An 18751-nucleotide genomic window follows, 5' to 3' on the forward strand; every position below is an offset into this window, starting at 1 on the left:
CCTTCCTATTTTCCAGGGTGGTCAGATGGATTAAATGAGATAATGCTTGTGAAACAACTTGGCTGCAATAAATCACTGTGTAATTCTAATGCAGTAATTATAATCAACATAGTGCACATTTCTTTTGAACTTCTTGCGCACTACAATGAGAAAAAAGTCAAATGCCAATCAATTCACAGCATGGTCGACTGACATGGAGCACATGAAATGTCAAGTCATAAGCTATGTGCCATCCATGAAATGCTTATGGGTACAGGATAGATAACCTCTGGAAACTTCTGGTAACTACTACATTAAAGTAATCGTTTAGAGATTTGTCGGGAACAATAAAGTTTACCTAGTTTAATTTTCTCTACTGTATTTGATCCTGTTTTATACACACATATTGTAATATATTCTCTATGTATGGATTTAATTTAAATGCTGTTTCCTAATATAATACTTCTTTTGTAATAACTCATATATCCTAGCAGAGTATTCAGGAAATCATCATTTAGTTGAATCTGTGTTGTGAGAGTAAATGTTTAGGCTTCTTTTTTTCCTGCAAGAGGTATAGGAACATACCTCCAGAATGACATAAATATCTCCAGAATAATATAAAGGAGAGGTATAAGGCTGATTTCAGTGTTTTCTCATTTATTATATAAAAGAAAAAATTAATGCAGTTGATTTATACACATTTAAATTCCATAAAACAAATCCATAGAAATTAGGATACTCTATGCATGCACTCTGCATTTTCTCTGTTAAATGTTTTTCTTCACAAAAATAACAACACATTTTTTTTCTTTAAAGCCACAAAAGCAGAGGGAGAACAAAACATGCAGCACTGTACACATTTGCATAGTATATTTTACCCAGCATGCCTTGTAGAATGCTACACATTTACCTATATAAGAAAAATAAAAGGGGGTAAATTTTTCAAATAAATAACTAAAATTTAAAGAAAGAAAAAACATTATTTAACAAAGGCAATATATATTTTTTTCCACTTAGTAGCTGGAGATATAGCAATAGCTTGGGATATCAACAGCCCTCAGAATAGTAGGGAAAATCTTTGTACATCAATTTGCCATGTTTATTTTTAGTGTTAATAAACGTATGTTTTTCCCTCCCGCCACCCAGTCAAAAAAACAACTAATGGCTTTAACTCATGTTTCAAAATAGTATTCAGTACAAAACAAATTGAAGAATCCCTAAATACTTTTTTGTTGTTGTTGGGACATTTGTATTTATTGTTCTGACTTTAGGCTGTGAAAAATAGAAAACATTTCAAGTATGTCCAAAATTCAGAGGAGCCCTATGAGCTCACTTGCCATACTTTTTGTAGTTGTTACTGAAGGAGCAGAAATAAGAACAGTAAATATAATATGAATTTTATCACAAAATAACATTTAATAAGTTTTATGCAAGGGAATAAAATAAAAGAAATTACATCCACAGGTTGCAAGGCTATGAAATAAATTGCTGGAAAAGTATCAAGCAGCAAGTTAAAAAGATGGTAGATGAAATAAATCTGATAAAACTTAGAATTAAATCTATATATTTTTAAAAAATACGACTGCCAGATTTAACAGTGGATTTTGTTAAGTTTGTGCTATAACAAATGTGCTTCTTTCTCCTCAATCTATTTTCATATTATTGGCAAAATATATATCTTTTATAATTTTGTACTGTACAATATATGTTTTGCTACATTATTTATTTTTCTACTGCTAATGCAGATTAGAAGTAACAACATAGATTTATTTTGGCAATAAAATGCTTTCATTTTAATAACGTCCCAGAAAATATCGTAAGGCATATGAAAAATAGTATGCAACAATATAGCATTAACGATCCTGTATCTTTAATACATCCCTTATGCATACGGAATTCACACTGACTTCAGTTAAAAGTGTGTGAAAATGGCATGCAAGTAGGGCAAGAGTGGCCCTTACATAAATATAGACATAGCCATTTGTTGAGAAATTTGAGTGTTCAAAACATAACTAAGAACACTTACAAAATTGAAAAGCTAGAGGCCAGCCACTTTGGGTTCTCACATAGCTCTCATTTTAACTCCTAATTTTCAAAGAGGATGCATTAGCATACACCCCAGACCACTCTAAATTCATTGGTAACATTTTCTACCATGTTTCAGCAAACGCTTTACATACGTCACAAGAAACAGAGGAAAATTTTTATATGTAACCGTGACTCTCCAACAGTCTTGTTATTCACTCTTATTTATATGCTTTTCACGGTAAATGGGAGTTACAGCCCTTGTTCAAGATTATCTGATGAGATATTTTATAATCGTCTTTTTTGTCCCTCAATTACAGGAAGCATTTGGGATTAAACGGTCCACAAGTAGATAAAGATAGTTGCCAAAAGAAGATGTATTTCATTGGAGAAAGTTCATTTTAATAAAAGAAGAAATCTTTAAAAAGTGATTTTTGAATGCTGTAGCTCTCTGCCCATTTGAGCCAGTTTTACTATTTTGACTAACTTGACTGCTTAAGTCAACAACAAAAAAGTTATCCTTATTGTCTGCAGACAACTATCTTATTGACTGGTTTGCTCATAATTATCATTTAAAAGAGGAGGCCTGCTCTTTGTCCTATAGACACAATTTGAGTAAGTAACTCAGTAACAAAGTATTAACAGTATTTAAAGGTATGAGGAACTAATAAAACAAATTTTATTACATAATTTGCTCTGTTTTCATTCATGTAGTCATCCAAAGATGAGTTTTATATAATTAAAAAGAAAACAACAGGCAACATTGTCATGAAACACAAAGGCAGAAAATATAAAAGAAATGAGGGGTACATTCCCATTTATTTAAAACATTTATATGGAATTTGCTCCAATGACATGGGAGTCCAAGATAATGCATACCCTCACCTAGTAAATGGCTGTCCACGGGAGACATTAAGGATCAAAATTTGAATTTTCAAACCAGCTGCACTTAAATATCAAGTCTCTGGATCTATCCTTGCAGGCTTAGAGCTAGATATTATAACAAATTTCACACAAAGGCAATTCCCTTGCAGATTATTTTATTCCCTCTGATGACTGATTTCTTAAATTAACTTTGTGTGCTGGTAAAATGTGAACCAATTCAAAGAAAACTTCACTAACATGGAAGAAATGAAGGGTGACAAGAGTATTTTGGATACAGTTTAAAATTTAAAGGGAAAGTATATTTTAAGAATCTATGCTTCTAGTTTTGCAGCTGGGTTAGCAGTAAGAGTAATAAATTTGATCACTACTTATTGAAAAGTGTTTTTCTCCTTAAAGACACACTGTCTTCTCTAGAGAAGAGGTAGTATAAATATTAATATATAGGGCAATTTCTATAGTGGCATTACATCATTTTTATTTTTTAGCAAATACCAAAATAAAATTGTATAACTGAAAAAACACACTAGCATGCAAATTAAAGTTGCCTAGAAACATTCTTAACTGACATCCTGGGTCTCAACAGCATTTTGTGATATGTTCATTCAGAGTTTAAATTTGCAAACCACCTTTTGGCATAATTTCTTTCTCTCCCTCCCTTTCACTGACCTAGCTTCCTAGTATGAATTTTAAGGCCCCCACACAAAAGACAAGTTCAAGTATGCAGGTATGAAAAGAGGTTAACATTCCAAAAATACGTTTTGCAAACAACGACAATAATAATTAGAGTAATTAACAAATTACTCAAAGGGAACAAATGATTTTCTTAGAATTTGTTTTATATTTAAAAAGTTCATTTCATTAAGGACTAAGTGCAATGACATATTGTCACATAATTAAGACTCTCTTATTAGGAAAGACTATCAGCCTAAATTGTTAATTTCAATTTTCTTTCCAATAGAACTGTATAAAGATAAGAGAGAATAATCAGTCATTTATAAACATTTCCAAGTGTTGCTTTAAATATTGGTGTAAACAAGAAAACATTGTTGATTATAATATTGGAGTCACATTGCCTTGAGAATTAACATCAGGATTGACAAATTGCATTCCCTTTTTTCCAGAACTACATTTCCACATTGTCACACGTGTCTACAATGTTACATGTTCGCAGACTGAAATTACAGAATATGTAATTTACATATTCTGATATATATACTGAAGTTACAGAATATGTGATTTATACTACAAGTTAAAACAGACTTAAAACATTGTAAGACTTGTTTCTCCTGCTTATCATTTGCTATTTTGAAATGAAGTCAGTTAAAAACAAAGTATTTGAGGAATATGTATTTTTCAAAGGTGCTTGATATGCTTGGCAAAAATAAAACTTTCATTTAGTATATATGTGTATTTAAGTATCATTTACACAGTAAACTCTAACACTTAAAAAAAAGGAAATGCATATTTCTTTTTCATTTGGAGAAGATAAACTTGTTAATTACAAAAGGAATGAAAAGAATATGCCAAATCAAAGTAAAAATTTAAATATATCCATCAAGAAAATATACTTTATACCCCTTCCAAGATTGTTAGCTTTTGAATAACAATGCAAAGCAAAACAGGTACAGACACTTGATGGTAAACGACAGATTGGTTCTGTGCACAGATATTGAACGGACCTCTCTTTATTAGCATATGACATGGGAGACTTAGAAACAAGGCTTTGAGAGGTTTTTAAAAACAAGTGATTTTCAAAAGTTGAAAGAATATGGTAATCTTGCTGACTAGGAAATATACGTAAATGCTGTTGCAGCTACCTGCCATAAAATGTAAATATCTTAAAGTAGTTAAATGACCAGATTGCTAATGCTACTACAGAAAAAGCTGAACAGCTGTCTAGTCTAAATTTATCACCTTGATGCACTCTTTGCAATTAAATACTTGAATGCGCACAAACAAGAAACCAGTAAAGCATATAGAAAAATGTTTTGGCTAATGTTCTCTTTCTCATGCAAATATGTGCTGTACATGTAATAAATATATTTTCATTTGCTGGAAAATGCTCTTCTTTGTTCTAACAAAGTATTCAGTAATGGCAGGTTATATGTTTATTAAAGTGCCTAATGAATACAGCTCTTTGAAATGTCTTAACTGAAAGTTCTGTAAGCTTCATTAGATGACAAAAGAACTCACAAGCCAATATCACATGTTAACTTTTAGAATTTACCGAGCCCATATTTTCAGTTGTATCAAATATGTGAAATAACTTACATAATTATAGGCATCCCCATCATCAGCTAAACAGGTTCATAATGGAGTATGCACAGTGAACAGGAGGAGGAGAGGGAATGTGGGAGGTCACCATGGGCGTCAAGAGATGTATAACTGATCAAGAAATTGGAACTTGTTTTCATGGCGAGGAAGATTATTTAACTGGTGCATGCTTTGAAAGCCTAAATAGTGAAAGGCTTGGGAAGAAAATAAGGTAATAGAAATCAATTATCATTGTTTTCAAAATACAGTCTTCGTGACATGTACCAGTACAAAGGGATTTTTATGCCTGGTCCTTTAGGGGCTTTAGAAAAATGCATGCATTGTGGATTTTTAGAAACAAGAGGCTTTTCTGAAAGATATTTGTATAATATACAAAAGGGTCAATTTTCAGTAATTCCTTGGATCATAGTGAATCTAAGGCTTCCTTGATAATATAAGACAGAAGGTCACCAATTTCGTAATTACAGCCACTGGAAAAAACTGTGAAGATTTCACAGGTGAAGAGGAGTGTTCATTAGAAATAAGGCAGCTCAATCTCCAAATTCTTTATAATTCTCGTCAGTAAAAATGCTATAATTTTAGTGAACAGATATACTCTGAATCTGTGAGTTTGCTTTATATTGCAAGCCTTTAAGTTCATCTCATTTTCGTTTTCACATTTTTCATTTCATTATTTTGTATAAACACAGCTCTCAATATCAAAATTGAATGTTTCCGTGTACAACAAGTCCTCAGCATGATTATAAAGAATTTGGGGAAGGGCTAGAACATTCACATATTCAAAGACAGAGACTGAATGAAGCAATGGAAAGATATGCAACTGTGCTGGCAGGAAACACGGGCCCCATGTTTGTGGTAAGTTGGACAGGTGAATTCCCATCTGGAGATGTTTAGCTTCGCACTCAGGAGGCTCTGTGCCCATCCTTACTCTCTGACTTCGGATTCCTGGATGTTGTTGTGCATGTAGTTATGCTCAGATTGAGTAAAGGGGAAACAACTCCTGTTTTTCCATTTCCTGTGACCAGCTATGATTGGGCTTCTTTATATTATTCTCTCTCACTGCTAGAGAAATTTTGAGGGTTTTTGTTTGTTTGTTTGTTTGTTTTTTGCCAACTTCAGACAAGCTAACAGTAGTGACTAAACACAAAGCAAAACACTTTGAATACAACAGCTGTGCCAGGAAAGAAACAAAAATATTAAAATCTGAGGACAGTGAATAATTTCTGCATTAATTGGAGACTTTTTTTTTTTTGGCATCATCAATACTTTTGGTGAGTTTGAAAGCCATTCTGGCAACGTTAACATATATTAAAATGTTTATACATTCCGACTTTAAATGTAAATTTAGCTTCCAGCAAATAAAACCATACCTGGTTTTTGCTTCTTTTGGTATTTTGATTTTCTCATTAATTAGGTTTTTGGTTTTTTTGGGTTTTTTTTTTTTTCAGATTTTTAAATTGACTACAACATGCTCAAGTAGACTTTCTAGTCGATTCACCCAAATTCCAACAGGAATTGGTTTATAAATTGGTTCCAACTGGAACTGGTCATTTGGAATTTCCAGCATGGGAAATTATTTTATATGTGCCTTGATAAGTACCCTAAATTACAAATCGATGTGTCTAAATCTAATGAAGAAAACAAAAGGTACTGTTATGTAAATGCCGCGCTTAAAAATATCTATATGACTGGGCATCTAATAACCATCTCGACTTAAGGGCATAATGTTTTTTTGTTGGTTTTTTTTTTTTTTTTTTTTTTTTTGCCCCTTACCTAGCATCAAATGACAGCAGCCCACAAGCACAGGAAACACTGTGCTGTACTTGCCAAGTTAAGATGATTGGTTTATCCTAGCAGTGCTATGGCAAATTGTCAACAGATGAATTTTTTGTTTGCTTCTGCGGACTCAAAGCCTATGTCGGGAGTCATGGCTATATCCCCCAGGCGATCCTCGGTTCCTATGGGGTTTGTAAGTGTCCTGGTATGAGTCAGGGTAATCTTCTTCCACAAGAGGGTAATGATCTCGGCTATGCTGGGAACTGGAAGACAAGCGGTTCCTACTCTTCCGAGCCCTTTCATTGTGATAATTTTCATCAGAGGTCATTAGACTTCGTCTTTCAATTGGAGAGTTCTCTGTGGAGTGGTTGCTGTGCCTCATACGCTGACTCTATAAATATCAGATAGTTCAATGGTTAAATCATGTCAGCCTCATTCATCTAGCACATTTAAATATACGTACAATAGTAGGATATGTACAATAAAACGCTAACTATCAGACTTAATAAAACATTTTGATGCACGAATGGTCTGCTCAAAAGATCTGGTCTATTCCATTCAGGACACAACGTTGCAAAGATACTAAAATGCTGATAGTTTATGAATTTAATTACATAATGCTAGGTGATTAGGCTGCCTATTAAAAATAGAGAATTGAAAGTTAATTGCTGAATGGAACTTAATATATCTAGGAATACCTAGTAACTCCACTTCTACTGCAAAACTGAGGATTATTTTACTCTTGGGAAATAAGTTAAAGTTCAGAATAGCATCTGCTATTTTATTTCTCTCTTTAACTGGTAAAATCTTTCTCCTCCTAAAGTCACACACTTCACCTTTATCTAGCTGAATGTCCCTTATGCCCTATAAAATATTTTCATGAAATTATGATTTGTGCTGCCCATAAAATAATGTGTTTGTTTCTTCATCACACATAAACATTAAGGCTCTCAGCAGTATTCTTTCCAAAGGAGTGTATAATAATTATGGAGCTGGCTAATTGATATTTGCAATTCTTGCTTCCTCAACTGAAATGTCCTGCAAAAATTATCTTCAGATATCAACTAAATTCCTCTAATACCATTTATTGAAATTAATATCTTCAGATACTTATTTGATGGCTCAGAAAATGTTATTCAACATTTTCCTTAAATCATGGGAAAACACGTATCATAGCTGTGGCTCTCTACTTAGGTAGGTCACCTCCATTAAGAATCAGGATCCTGATGAAACCAAGGACCGAGATACATTTCCTCTAAAGGGACACTCACCTTCACCCAGTGGGAAAATCATTCAATAATTAGAGCCTGTGTCTTTCGCCCCAGCCAGGAGGCTAACAATTAAATACTCATGGTCACTAAGAGAAATAGGCTCCAGGACAAAGGGCACCACATTAACTCAAGTGAAATTGGGAGAACCACTCTAGGTGGATGCCTTAGAGGTGATGAGTCCAGAGTGTTATATTCATAAATAAAGTGCATTTCGCTTCTACCTGCATTATAGAAGCATATTGCTTCATGCATCCATTTCTCTCCCATAGTATACAATTTGGAGCCAACCCAAACTAGTCAGTGGATATGCCACACTCGGATTAGCACACAGGCAGCGAAACCAGGCAAGAAACAGTCCTGGTGCATACATATATATGTGTATTACCCTAGCACATTTCCCATGTTCATTTCCAGCCTCAAAAGCTGCTCCTTTATAGGGCAGTTTTTTTGCTTATAAAGATGAAATTTTGTAGGAGAGTAATACAGTTATAACACAATATTTCAGAGAGTGCCCTTCCTCTCAGGCTTAACTTTACATGATCTATAATTACGATTATCATTATAACTCTTTAATATAAAACTAGTCATGATACAAGAGGCTCAATTGACTAGATGTACCTCAGCCACCTGTGGGTTGGGCTCCATTCCAGCAGACTCTCGATAAATGGTAAATAATTATTGATGTCAAAAGGCAAAATTCACTTTGTATCATAATGCCTCTGGCTCCTGAGTGCCAGGAGTGCCAGGACATCTAGCCCTGAGTGCAACACTAGAATAGCAGAAGAGAAAACCTCCGGTCCTTGAACTTGTCCCCAGCTTTCCTAAAGGAGACCTACCATAGCCGCTGACCAACATGGGCCCCCACACTCCCCCCACCCCAAGAAAACGCAGGGATCCGTCACTGTTTCCAAACAGAGTGACTCTACTTGTGTGCACATTCTGTGTTGAGGAAGCTAAGGGACAGGCCCTATGGGGCAGGATTAGTTAAGGGAAGTCAAAAGGTCCATATGTCCCCAAATAACTTACTTAGCTTGCCATGGTGCCTTACGTTGCCACCAGTGTATAATCTTTAAGAAGGGACCTGGAGAACTATTGGACAGTTGCACTGAGTAAGTAGTAAGTGTTCTGGAAGGGTTTAGACACGGGAGGGATTAGTTTGTCTAAGCAAAAGTCATTACACATTAACTCAGAGCAAAGTTCTATGGAAAGGGCCACTGGGGGGGCGCCTGGGTGGCGCAGTCGGTTAAGCATCCAACTTCAGTCAGGTCACGATCTCGCGGTCCGTGAGTTCGAGCCCCGCGTCAGGCTCTGGGCTGATGGCTCAGAGCCTGGAGCCTGTTTCTGATTCTGTGTCTCCCTCTCTCTCTGCCCCTCCCCCGTTCATGCTCTGTCTCTCTCTGTCTCAAAATAAATAAACGTTAAAAAAAGGAAAGGGCCACTGGGGGGAACTTTGCCTAGGGTAGATCACAGTGGGGTAATATTTTGGATTTTTTTTTTTAAAGATAACACCCACATATGTTTTCCTCTTCAGATTAAGGATAATCCCACTCTTCATCCCCATTAAGTTCTCTGTAGAATCTTCAGTTGTAAGACTGTAAAAGCATGAGTGGAAAGTGGCAATACCTGTAACCCAGAAATTGCTGTGGGGTATGGTGACAGTGCGGTTGAGCCCAAATTCCTTCCGAGCAGAGGGGTCATGGGGGTGCTACTGGTTGTGTGGGTAGCACGCCAGTATGCTTCAAGGTACTCTCCCAGATGTTCACACGCATCCTCCAGCTGATTTTCATCCAATATAACATCAAACATTTCCTGCGGGTGACAAGACAAATCCGTTTTACTTATACTTCACGTTTTAAGCAATGAAACCTAAAATTCCACTTAATGCAGATAATAGCACCCCTAACATCTACTAGCAAATATCACATTGGAGAGGCCACGCTGGCAGTTTCTAAAGTTAAAGTCCAGTGAGGAGCTATACAGTTAACCAAGTGCAAATTTGGACATGGTCACAAAAATGAGAGTGCTCATGAAATATTTAGATCTTCCACTATTTAGAAGAAAAAAGATGACATGAGTGTAAAAGTGTTGTATGTAGAAGACAGCAAAAACATATTTATATTTATCCATACATTCCTATAGAACTCAATTGTACTTACTTCAGAATATTAATGGCATTGAAAGAGGCGTTCTCAAAATATTCTGGGCAATGACCATATCATGGGAATAAACATTTCTCCCCCCCAAAATATCTATGTTGAAGGGAATAACATTTCCTAAGGCACTTTTCAGGATGTTTGTGAAAATGTTATCTGTCTCATGATAAAGCAACATGGAAAGAAGGTTTAGGATTAATAACAGAAATGCACATTACAGTGATTTCTGCTACCAAAAGATCATTGTGTGAAATGGTTAAAAAAGAACAAGGACCAGGAGTATTTAATTGTGGGAAGGATGGGGTGACACACAGGAAGTATCTGGTATCCATGTTTCTGTCAGGAAGGACTTTGTTCAACATCTGGCCTGTAAACAGGATGTGTTCTACCCCAGAGGGGCAAAGTGGCACTTCAGTGACCCTGCAGTGTGGCTGGGAACACCGACAGGATTTACCCAGGATGCAGATTCCCTGGAGAGACAGTCAGAAAGCCGTGGCACCTCACAGAGAGAAAAGCCATTCCATAGCTAGTGAAAGCACATCCCCAGCTTTCGACCGCTGCATTCACACCTGCCCTCTCGCAAAATCTCCACCACTACCTACCTGCTTTCACAAACTCATTTTGCCAAGATAAGAACCTTTCACTAACGAATCAAATACAGGGTTACTGCCACCAGCACTGATACTGCAGCTAGACTGTAGGTTCACGGAAACTGGACGACTATGAGTTGGTGGTAGGTCAGCCGACTCACCTGCATCAATGTGAGGCTTCCCTTAAGCAGAAGTCCCCATGGAAACAATCTTTTCCCCAACATTTATGCTGGAGCGTTTTCATCACATTGATCTCTACTGCATATTTGGACCCTAATATGCAAAGCAGTTTGCAAGTCATTGGTGCAGTGAGAAATGTTTCGCAACTGGGCAAAGAATAAGGTGACTTCAGTCCAAACCGACTGCTGTTTGAGAAGACTCAGCCAGTTCAATTCATGCAGAGGCTTTCCCCTTATTAGTAGACTTCAGGTGTTGTTTCGTATGTTTTATTTATTCATCAAATATGTACTCAGGACCTATTTTGTGCTAGGTATTGTAAGTGTACAGAAAAGAAAACAGACATCATCCCTTTGCTTAAGAAGCTCCCCTCTTCTAGTGGGAAAGACACGTAATAAACTCCTTAATACCCCAAGTCACAGTGGGACTTTAATTCAGAGCAATCTAGAGACAGTTAATGTTCTCAGCTGCAGCTTCCAATTTTGAATTTAGGAGGCCCAGAGACACATGTGAAAGTTGGATTTTAATAAGGGAGGGAAAATTATGAGTAAATCAAAGAATTCTATCTGTAGAGGGAAGAGAATAAAACAGAAGAAGCAACGGAAGAAAGAGACCATGTGGCCCATGAGAGAATGGAAAAACAGCTCGTTCCTACAGAGTCAGGCAACATACACCCTTATAATAAATCCCCTGTTCCACTAAAGTAACTCACAGACATTTCTGCCTTTTGCAATCAAAAGCCCTTTCCCCACCTTAAAGTAACCCATCAAATGTCGAATCTGAGAATTATTCATACTGCTCTGATATGAACTTGCATTCTCTGACAGCTTTGCAGCACTGACTTGAGTGGGACGAGAACAGGCTTACCCCAGAGAATGTTGCACAGACTCAGACAGATGACACAGGGAGAAGAAAGTTGAAACTGGGCAGCACTGGAACAAAGGCCCACTCTGTCAGCCAGTCCAGGCTAACACGGTTCACAGTTTCTAAACTGTGTGTGATTTGGAGGCTGCTGTTTACATAATTTCATTTATGTTAACTGGCTAATTCACCCTCATAGGTCTCATTCTATAATGTGGGTTCTCAACAAGGTGTGGTCTCAAAAACTCAATTTTTTTCCTTTCATAGAGAGTCTCAAGTTAAAGAACCTCCAAGGACACCTGGACTGAGGGTCCTGACTGTCACAGGACAACAAAGCCCAGAGAGGGCAAGACCAGGCAAGCAGCCCCCACAAAAAAGTATTATTTGAATAAGGTTTATATCCACTTGGCTGTTCCACACGCTACAGCTATACCGTCATGCTGCAGATACAATTAAGCATACAGTTTATTACAAGTAATTTTAACAAAGTACTCCTCTTTGCCAATGGACAGAATTTGTATCCATCAGCACACGGCTGTTTGCTCAAGCCTCAATCATTTCTAGGAAACGATGCTTTTGCACCTGCTAAAAAAGACAGTTATATGATGGAAGATGATTTGAAACTGCTTTCATGCTTTCAAAAGCACAGAGGAAAGCAAATTTCAGCTTCTGAATGAATACTGACATATGCGGCTTATTTTCAACTAAGAAGAATTTCACAGCCTGTATATCTGTGACAATTTTTCTTTTCAACTGTTGAGGAAATAACACAGCTGATTAGACCAGAGTGTTAGAAAGTGAGTATAAGGGCATAAATTTTTAAAAATATTCTACATGAAATTCAGAGAAGCAGCCCCATGAATTATGCAAACTGGCTTTGCCAATTTTTCAAAAATGTAATGGTTCAAGTCTAATTAGATCCTTACTGTGCAATACGTGAGGCCTCCAGCATGGGATACGGACTCAGAGAGTTATCTGATCAGCAGAAGAGGGTGTGAGTAATGGGACAGTCACAGGCAGTGAAGAGGGACACACTCAATGACACCATGCCCTTGGTGAGTGCCAGAGATAGGGTACCACTAAGCTGTTTTCAAAGCTCTACCACGGCAAACGCCTCTGCTATACTGTGATGGGATATTTTCTTTAGCTGAAGTGGGCAGAAATAATCTGGCTGCTAAAGTAAATACATAGTGAACACAGGAGTCAAAACCATTGCAAAACCAGGCACAGTAGGTCCCTTTTCTGGATAAGCTCATTCAGGAAAATGAAATACTAAAGCTTTATAAATAAGAAGAGTGAAACCCAGGCCTCCAGCTCACCCAGCAGTTCAGAGAACTAGATGACAGGGACGAGAGAAAGCAAAAGACTGATGCTGAACTGAATGGACATGAAGAAAATCGGCAATATCTTTTTAAAAAATTTAAGTACTTAACAACAATCTGTCTGGTTCTCCATCCACAGAGCATCACAAAGTTTCCTACGAAAGGCACCTGAATTAGGGCAACCAACTATCCTTATGTGCCCAGGGCTGAGTGTTTTTGGGTACTTGGGACTATCAGTGCCCAAATCTGGAAAACCCAGGGGGCACTGGAATAGTCGTCCTCCTAGTTTTTACAGAACATAGAGCACTTCTCAGTTCCTACAGTGAGAACTGGAGCAGGTCCCATTTACTTCTGGTACATTCTTTGAGGAGGGGAGATACAGAGTGTACAAGTCTTTCTTTATAACTATGAAATTCATCCTTTCTAGCACAGAAGGCAATGTCTCATTAAACCTAACATATAATTTGTAATAAGTTTTATCTAGCAAGTTTAGCAAGTTGCTAAACATTTTCTAATAAAAAGTTTATTAAATTTATAAATTAATTTTGCAAGTTAATTTTACCTTTTTTTTTTTTTTTTTTTTTTTAAAGCTGGTGCATGACAGAATACTAGCTAGTGAGGAGATTAAATACAAACTCTCCCACGGTATACGCATTGTTTTACATTTATTTGTTGCGCATAGATAAAACCTCATGTGGGGAATCTTTCCTATTTCTAGGAGGAAAAAAAATAATAGGGATGGGTACGCTTTTATTTCTTTGCTACTAGAATAAAGAGATCCTGAATCTGCCACCATTAAAAAAAAAAAAAAAAAAAACAACTGGAAAATACTATTCAGTAAAATAAAATGGCTGAATGGCAACTATGTAATGCTAATTATAAAATAATTAACCAATGTTTCTTTCATATCACAAGTGCATTTTTGATATTATTAAAGCTTTTGAAGTCCTGAGTACTTAACTCAGTGACCAACTAGTGATGGGAAACTGTTACTAAATTAAACAAATCTAGGAGGTATTATGGGGATAAAGGAAAGCCTACCGATATTGTGGGGCTCTAGCAGTTCATCTCAGGTACAGTTTCCAGCGTTAATAAGCTGCACAGGAAAGACAATCAGAATTTGCCACTAATTTCGGGGGCGGGGCGACATGAAGGCAAAGAGTATCAGTGACTTTGATCCCTTGTAGTTCCTGTCTTAACAATCAATGATGTTCATTAATGAACCCACGCACATTTCCTCACTACCCCCCTCCATCCTGTCCATTCCTATTCTTCAAAGAATATAGCAACATCTACCCGTGTTACTGTCTGTAGAAGCACCCAGTGTTTTTGTTACGTTCAAATTCATCCAATGCTTTAAATCATAGCACTGTTGGGACTGAACTATCCCTAACTCCATATATCTAAGTTGGGTGGCTAAAATCCCTACAACAACAGAAGTCTCCTTTGGATTGAGAGAACTAGATCCTATGTGGCCTTGTTTCATGAAGGAAACATCTCAAATTGATTACTGTCTTTTTCAAAAGCAGTATTATGAATTAAGCTGTGGATGTCCAGAGGCTCTGTAATAGTGAAAGCACCGCTGGTGACAGTACTTTAAACAGATGGATGAATCCACACGATTCTAAATAATTTACATAAAGTGGCTGGAAGAGGGCAGTGGAAAATTACTACCATGATAGCAATATGATCAAGGATACGGGGCACCATTATTCACTTGAGAGTGCTTGTATTTAATAGAATAAATCTGAGTCTATTCAGCAGTGGCAAATAAAGGGTGACAGAAGAGAATTCCTATGGTGACTGTAATGTTAGAGGTTTGCAAGACTCCGTGAGGAGATGAGTTCCCCTCTTGCAGAGAGAGCGATCAATGTCATTTTACACGCTCAAAAAAATCACCCAGCTCAGAGAGCCACAGGGTCATCTTATGGTAACACAAGCCAGCTTGTAACTAAGTAGGATTAAAGGATTACATTTCATTTATATATTCAATTGTCTGCCTGTCTACTTTTCTCACCATGTATTATGTAGCTCTTATTACCACAGTACTGGGCCAGTTCGAACTTTGGCCTTCTTAAAATGTACTATTTTCAATTTCTCTGAAAAGGACAAGGGTACCGATACCCAGTGAAAGCAAAATGAAATCTAATCATGTAGTGTATACATGAATATTCCAACTACAAATTCAGGCCAGTCATATTAAAAAAAAATGGGTCCTAGGTTCATTGGCCTCTCTTCTGTCTGCATCCCACGTTTTCTTCTGTGAATCCAGGGCAGTCAATGAGGCACCTCTTCCCTCTTCCAGAGTAGAGCTGTCTGTGGCAGATTAAACATGGCCACATATTCTTTTGACGCTCCCTGCACTGAGATGGAGAATTTATGTCCTCTCTCCTTGAATCTGCGCAGCTTCTGTGACTCCTTTGCCTGGCAGAATGCTGTAGAAGTGACGCTGTACCATTGTCTAAGTCCAATATCTAAGCTTAAGAGATTGGAATGTTTGGCTTTCAGAGCCCTGGGAGCTGCCATGTAAGAAGCCTAGATCCTTGTGGGAGAGAGCCCATGGAAAGGTCCAGCAACCATGTGGAGACAAAGAGGAAGGTGCTGGCTAAGCCCAGCCTTCCAGCCATCCCCACTAAGGAACCATGTCAGCCACCGGCTGAATACCACCAAATACTCATTGTTTGAAGTCACTAAGTTTGAGGGAAGTTTATTGCACAGTTATGGATAAACAAAACATTGTCCCAGAACAAGGGTGGCGACTTTGGTGCAACTTTGGTAGGGTGGCTACAGGCCTGCCTCCTGCTTCTATAAACAAAGTTTCACTGGAACACATGCACTCACTTACACATTGGGTATGGCTGCTTCCCTGCTACCAAAGCAGAGTTGAGGAGTTTTGTGAAGAAGACCATAGGGCCCACAAAACCAAAAATATTTGCCTTCAGGCCTTTACTGAAAAAGTTTGCTCACCCCTCTCTTAAAAGAAGCTTCACCAGGGTGCCTGGGTGGCTGAGTGTTGGACTCTTGATTTTGGCTCAGGTCATGATCTCATGGTTTTGTGAGTTCAAGCCCCATGTTGGGCTCTGTGCTGACAGTGCAGACCCTGCTTGAGATTCTCTCTTTCTCCCTTTCTCTCTGCCCCTCCCCCACTCATGCTATCTCTCTCTCAAAATAAATAAATAAACTTAAAAAAGAGAGAGAGAGAGAATCTTCACCTGTGAAACCCAAGCTTCTCTTTCCAGGAGGATATATAATAACAGTTTGCTGCCATTCACTATCTGATGCTGACTTTGGCCAAGTCTTATGTTCTTTGGAAAGCCAATTCACCTCTCTTGGTCTCAGTTCCCTCTTTTGAAAAATGAGGAGGTTGGACTGGATCAATCTTTCCCTAGAAGTGTTCCACGAAACACTAGATCCATAGGATGCTCTGGAAAATGGTTCCACAGTCAAAATTTAAGGGAAACACTGTATACTATCCTGATGGATATAGAAAACACTCATTAGCATACTAAGGCAACTGTAGTAGAGAAATCAGTTTATCTTTGTTTACATAAGTTGTTTCTTCAAACATTTTTGGTATCAGAACTCTCCCCATAGCACCTGCTGACATCACATGGAGATCATATTGGGAAGAACACACTCCAGGAAATACTACACTGGCTGCTTTTCAAGGTTCCTTTCTGCTTCAACAATCCCTGAGCCTCGGATTCATTTTTCTGGCTACAGAGAGCTAAGTTTTTTCAGCACTATTTTAGACTTCCCTTTCTAAAGACTGCTGCCTTTAATTTCTTAGCAATGTGCGACTCTGCCAGTATAATTTGCTGACTTTTCAGATTGGAGATGTAGTGGCCAATTGAGCAAGTTGTAAACTCTCCTAGAGGAACTAAAATGACACAGTGATCACCAGTCTTTCAGTGACAATTATAATCATGGTCTTAAAGTAGGGACAAATGCAGACACATTTTTAAATTACTACTAGTTTTTATAATCCAAAGATTTTTTTTTCACATGTGCCAACATAGAGTGTAAAATTCCTTCTTAGCATTACAAATGCTATTCAAACAATATCAAATGAACATGTTTAATAATGTAAACAGTGTTTAGAAAATATTAAATACAAAGTAACCTTACTTATCCAGACTGCTTGTTTAATATTTCAGGTTATCCGATCAATTACATAAAACAAGAATTTGCTGCAGAGGGGAGCCTGGGTGGTTCAGTCGGTTGAGCGCCCCACCCTGGATTTCGGCTCAGGTCATGATCTCACGGTTTGTGGGTTTGAGCACTCACAGTGTGGAGCCTGCTTGGGATTCTCTCTCTCTTTCTCTCACACTGACCCTCTCCCTCATGTGCACGCACATCTGCCCATGCTATCTCCCTCTAAGTAAATAAACTTAAAAAAACTTTTGCTGCTGAGACATAATAGAGCAAGACTGTCTCCCAAGTGCCTGAGGCTGTGTGAGATTCCTGACATGTGGACAAGTCCTAAGGGACCTCACAGTATTATTTGCACTTAAGTATGCGCCTATATGTTCTTGGTTCCAGCTATTTCAGAGGTAACAGATGCATTATATACACAACTATTCAATTTTCAGCCCTCTCAGAAGCTAAAATGCCTCAGTTTTAATAGGACACAAGTATTTTCTCTAATAGTCATGAGGAATAAATATTAATAAACTCATTCTCATAAAAAGATCAAACTAAAAAGAAACAAGTTTAATTCACCTAGAACGTATCTCAAGAAATCACTTACTAAGACTTCTAAAACATTACTCACCGAGACTTACGTATGTATTAGCCTAAACCAGTGGTTCTCAACCATGAGCGATTTTTTTTTTCCCTAAAGGACATTTGGCAATGTCTCGAGACATTTTTGGTGGTCACAATTTGGAAGTTGTTGCTGGCCAGGGATGCTGCTAAACATCCCACAATGCATAGGACAGGTTCCCATAACAAAGAATTATCCAACCTAAACGGTCAATGGGGCTGAATTGGAGAAACCCTGATCTAAACCACTCTTTTGGGGTGCCTGGCTGGCTCAGGTGGAAGAACATGTGGCTCTTGATCTCAGCGTCATGACTTCAAACCCTGCGCTGGGTGTAGAAATTACTTAAATAAATAAAACTTAAAAAAAAAACGCTTTTAATCTATAAGACATTTCTGAAGTAATATCTGTAAGGATATTATGATCTACCAAATTGTTTGCTAAGAGCTGACTTAGTCAATTGCAATCTATTTTTTAAAAAGTGAAGTGTAGTTGACATATCCTATCAGGACACACTGATTGGACAATTGTATACATTACAGAATGCTCACCACTAGTTGCCATCTGTCACCATAAAAAGTTATTACAAATTATTGACTATATTCCCTATGCTGTACTTTTCATCCCCATGGCTTATATTCATTTATAACTGGAAGTTTGTACCCTGTAATTCCCT

The 18751-nt window shown here is 37.5% G+C and overlaps 1 protein-coding gene across 7 annotated transcripts in view; it reads right to left on the reverse strand.

Annotated features, from left to right (window-relative positions):
* Positions 1 to 616: 616 nt before the first annotated feature.
* Positions 617 to 18751, reverse strand: part of CACNB4 (calcium voltage-gated channel auxiliary subunit beta 4) — a 255883-nt gene continuing 237748 nt past the window's right edge. For all 7 annotated transcript variants that reach the window (XM_040475072.1, XM_040475073.1, XM_040475075.1 and 4 more), the window contains 2 exons: positions 9834 to 10019; positions 617 to 7330 (listed from right to left, as the gene is read on the reverse strand). In XM_040475072.1, coding sequence (XP_040331006.1) covers positions 7070 to 7330; positions 9834 to 10019 — 447 coding nt within the window. In that variant the 3' untranslated portion in view covers positions 617 to 7069. The remainder of the gene's footprint in view (positions 7331 to 9833; positions 10020 to 18751) is intronic.

This window comes from Herpailurus yagouaroundi, unplaced genomic scaffold (assembly GCF_014898765.1).
Source record: "Herpailurus yagouaroundi ecotype Mexico unplaced genomic scaffold, PumYag 140, whole genome shotgun sequence".
In the NCBI taxonomy this organism is placed as follows: Eukaryota; Metazoa; Chordata; class Mammalia; order Carnivora; family Felidae; genus Herpailurus; species Herpailurus yagouaroundi.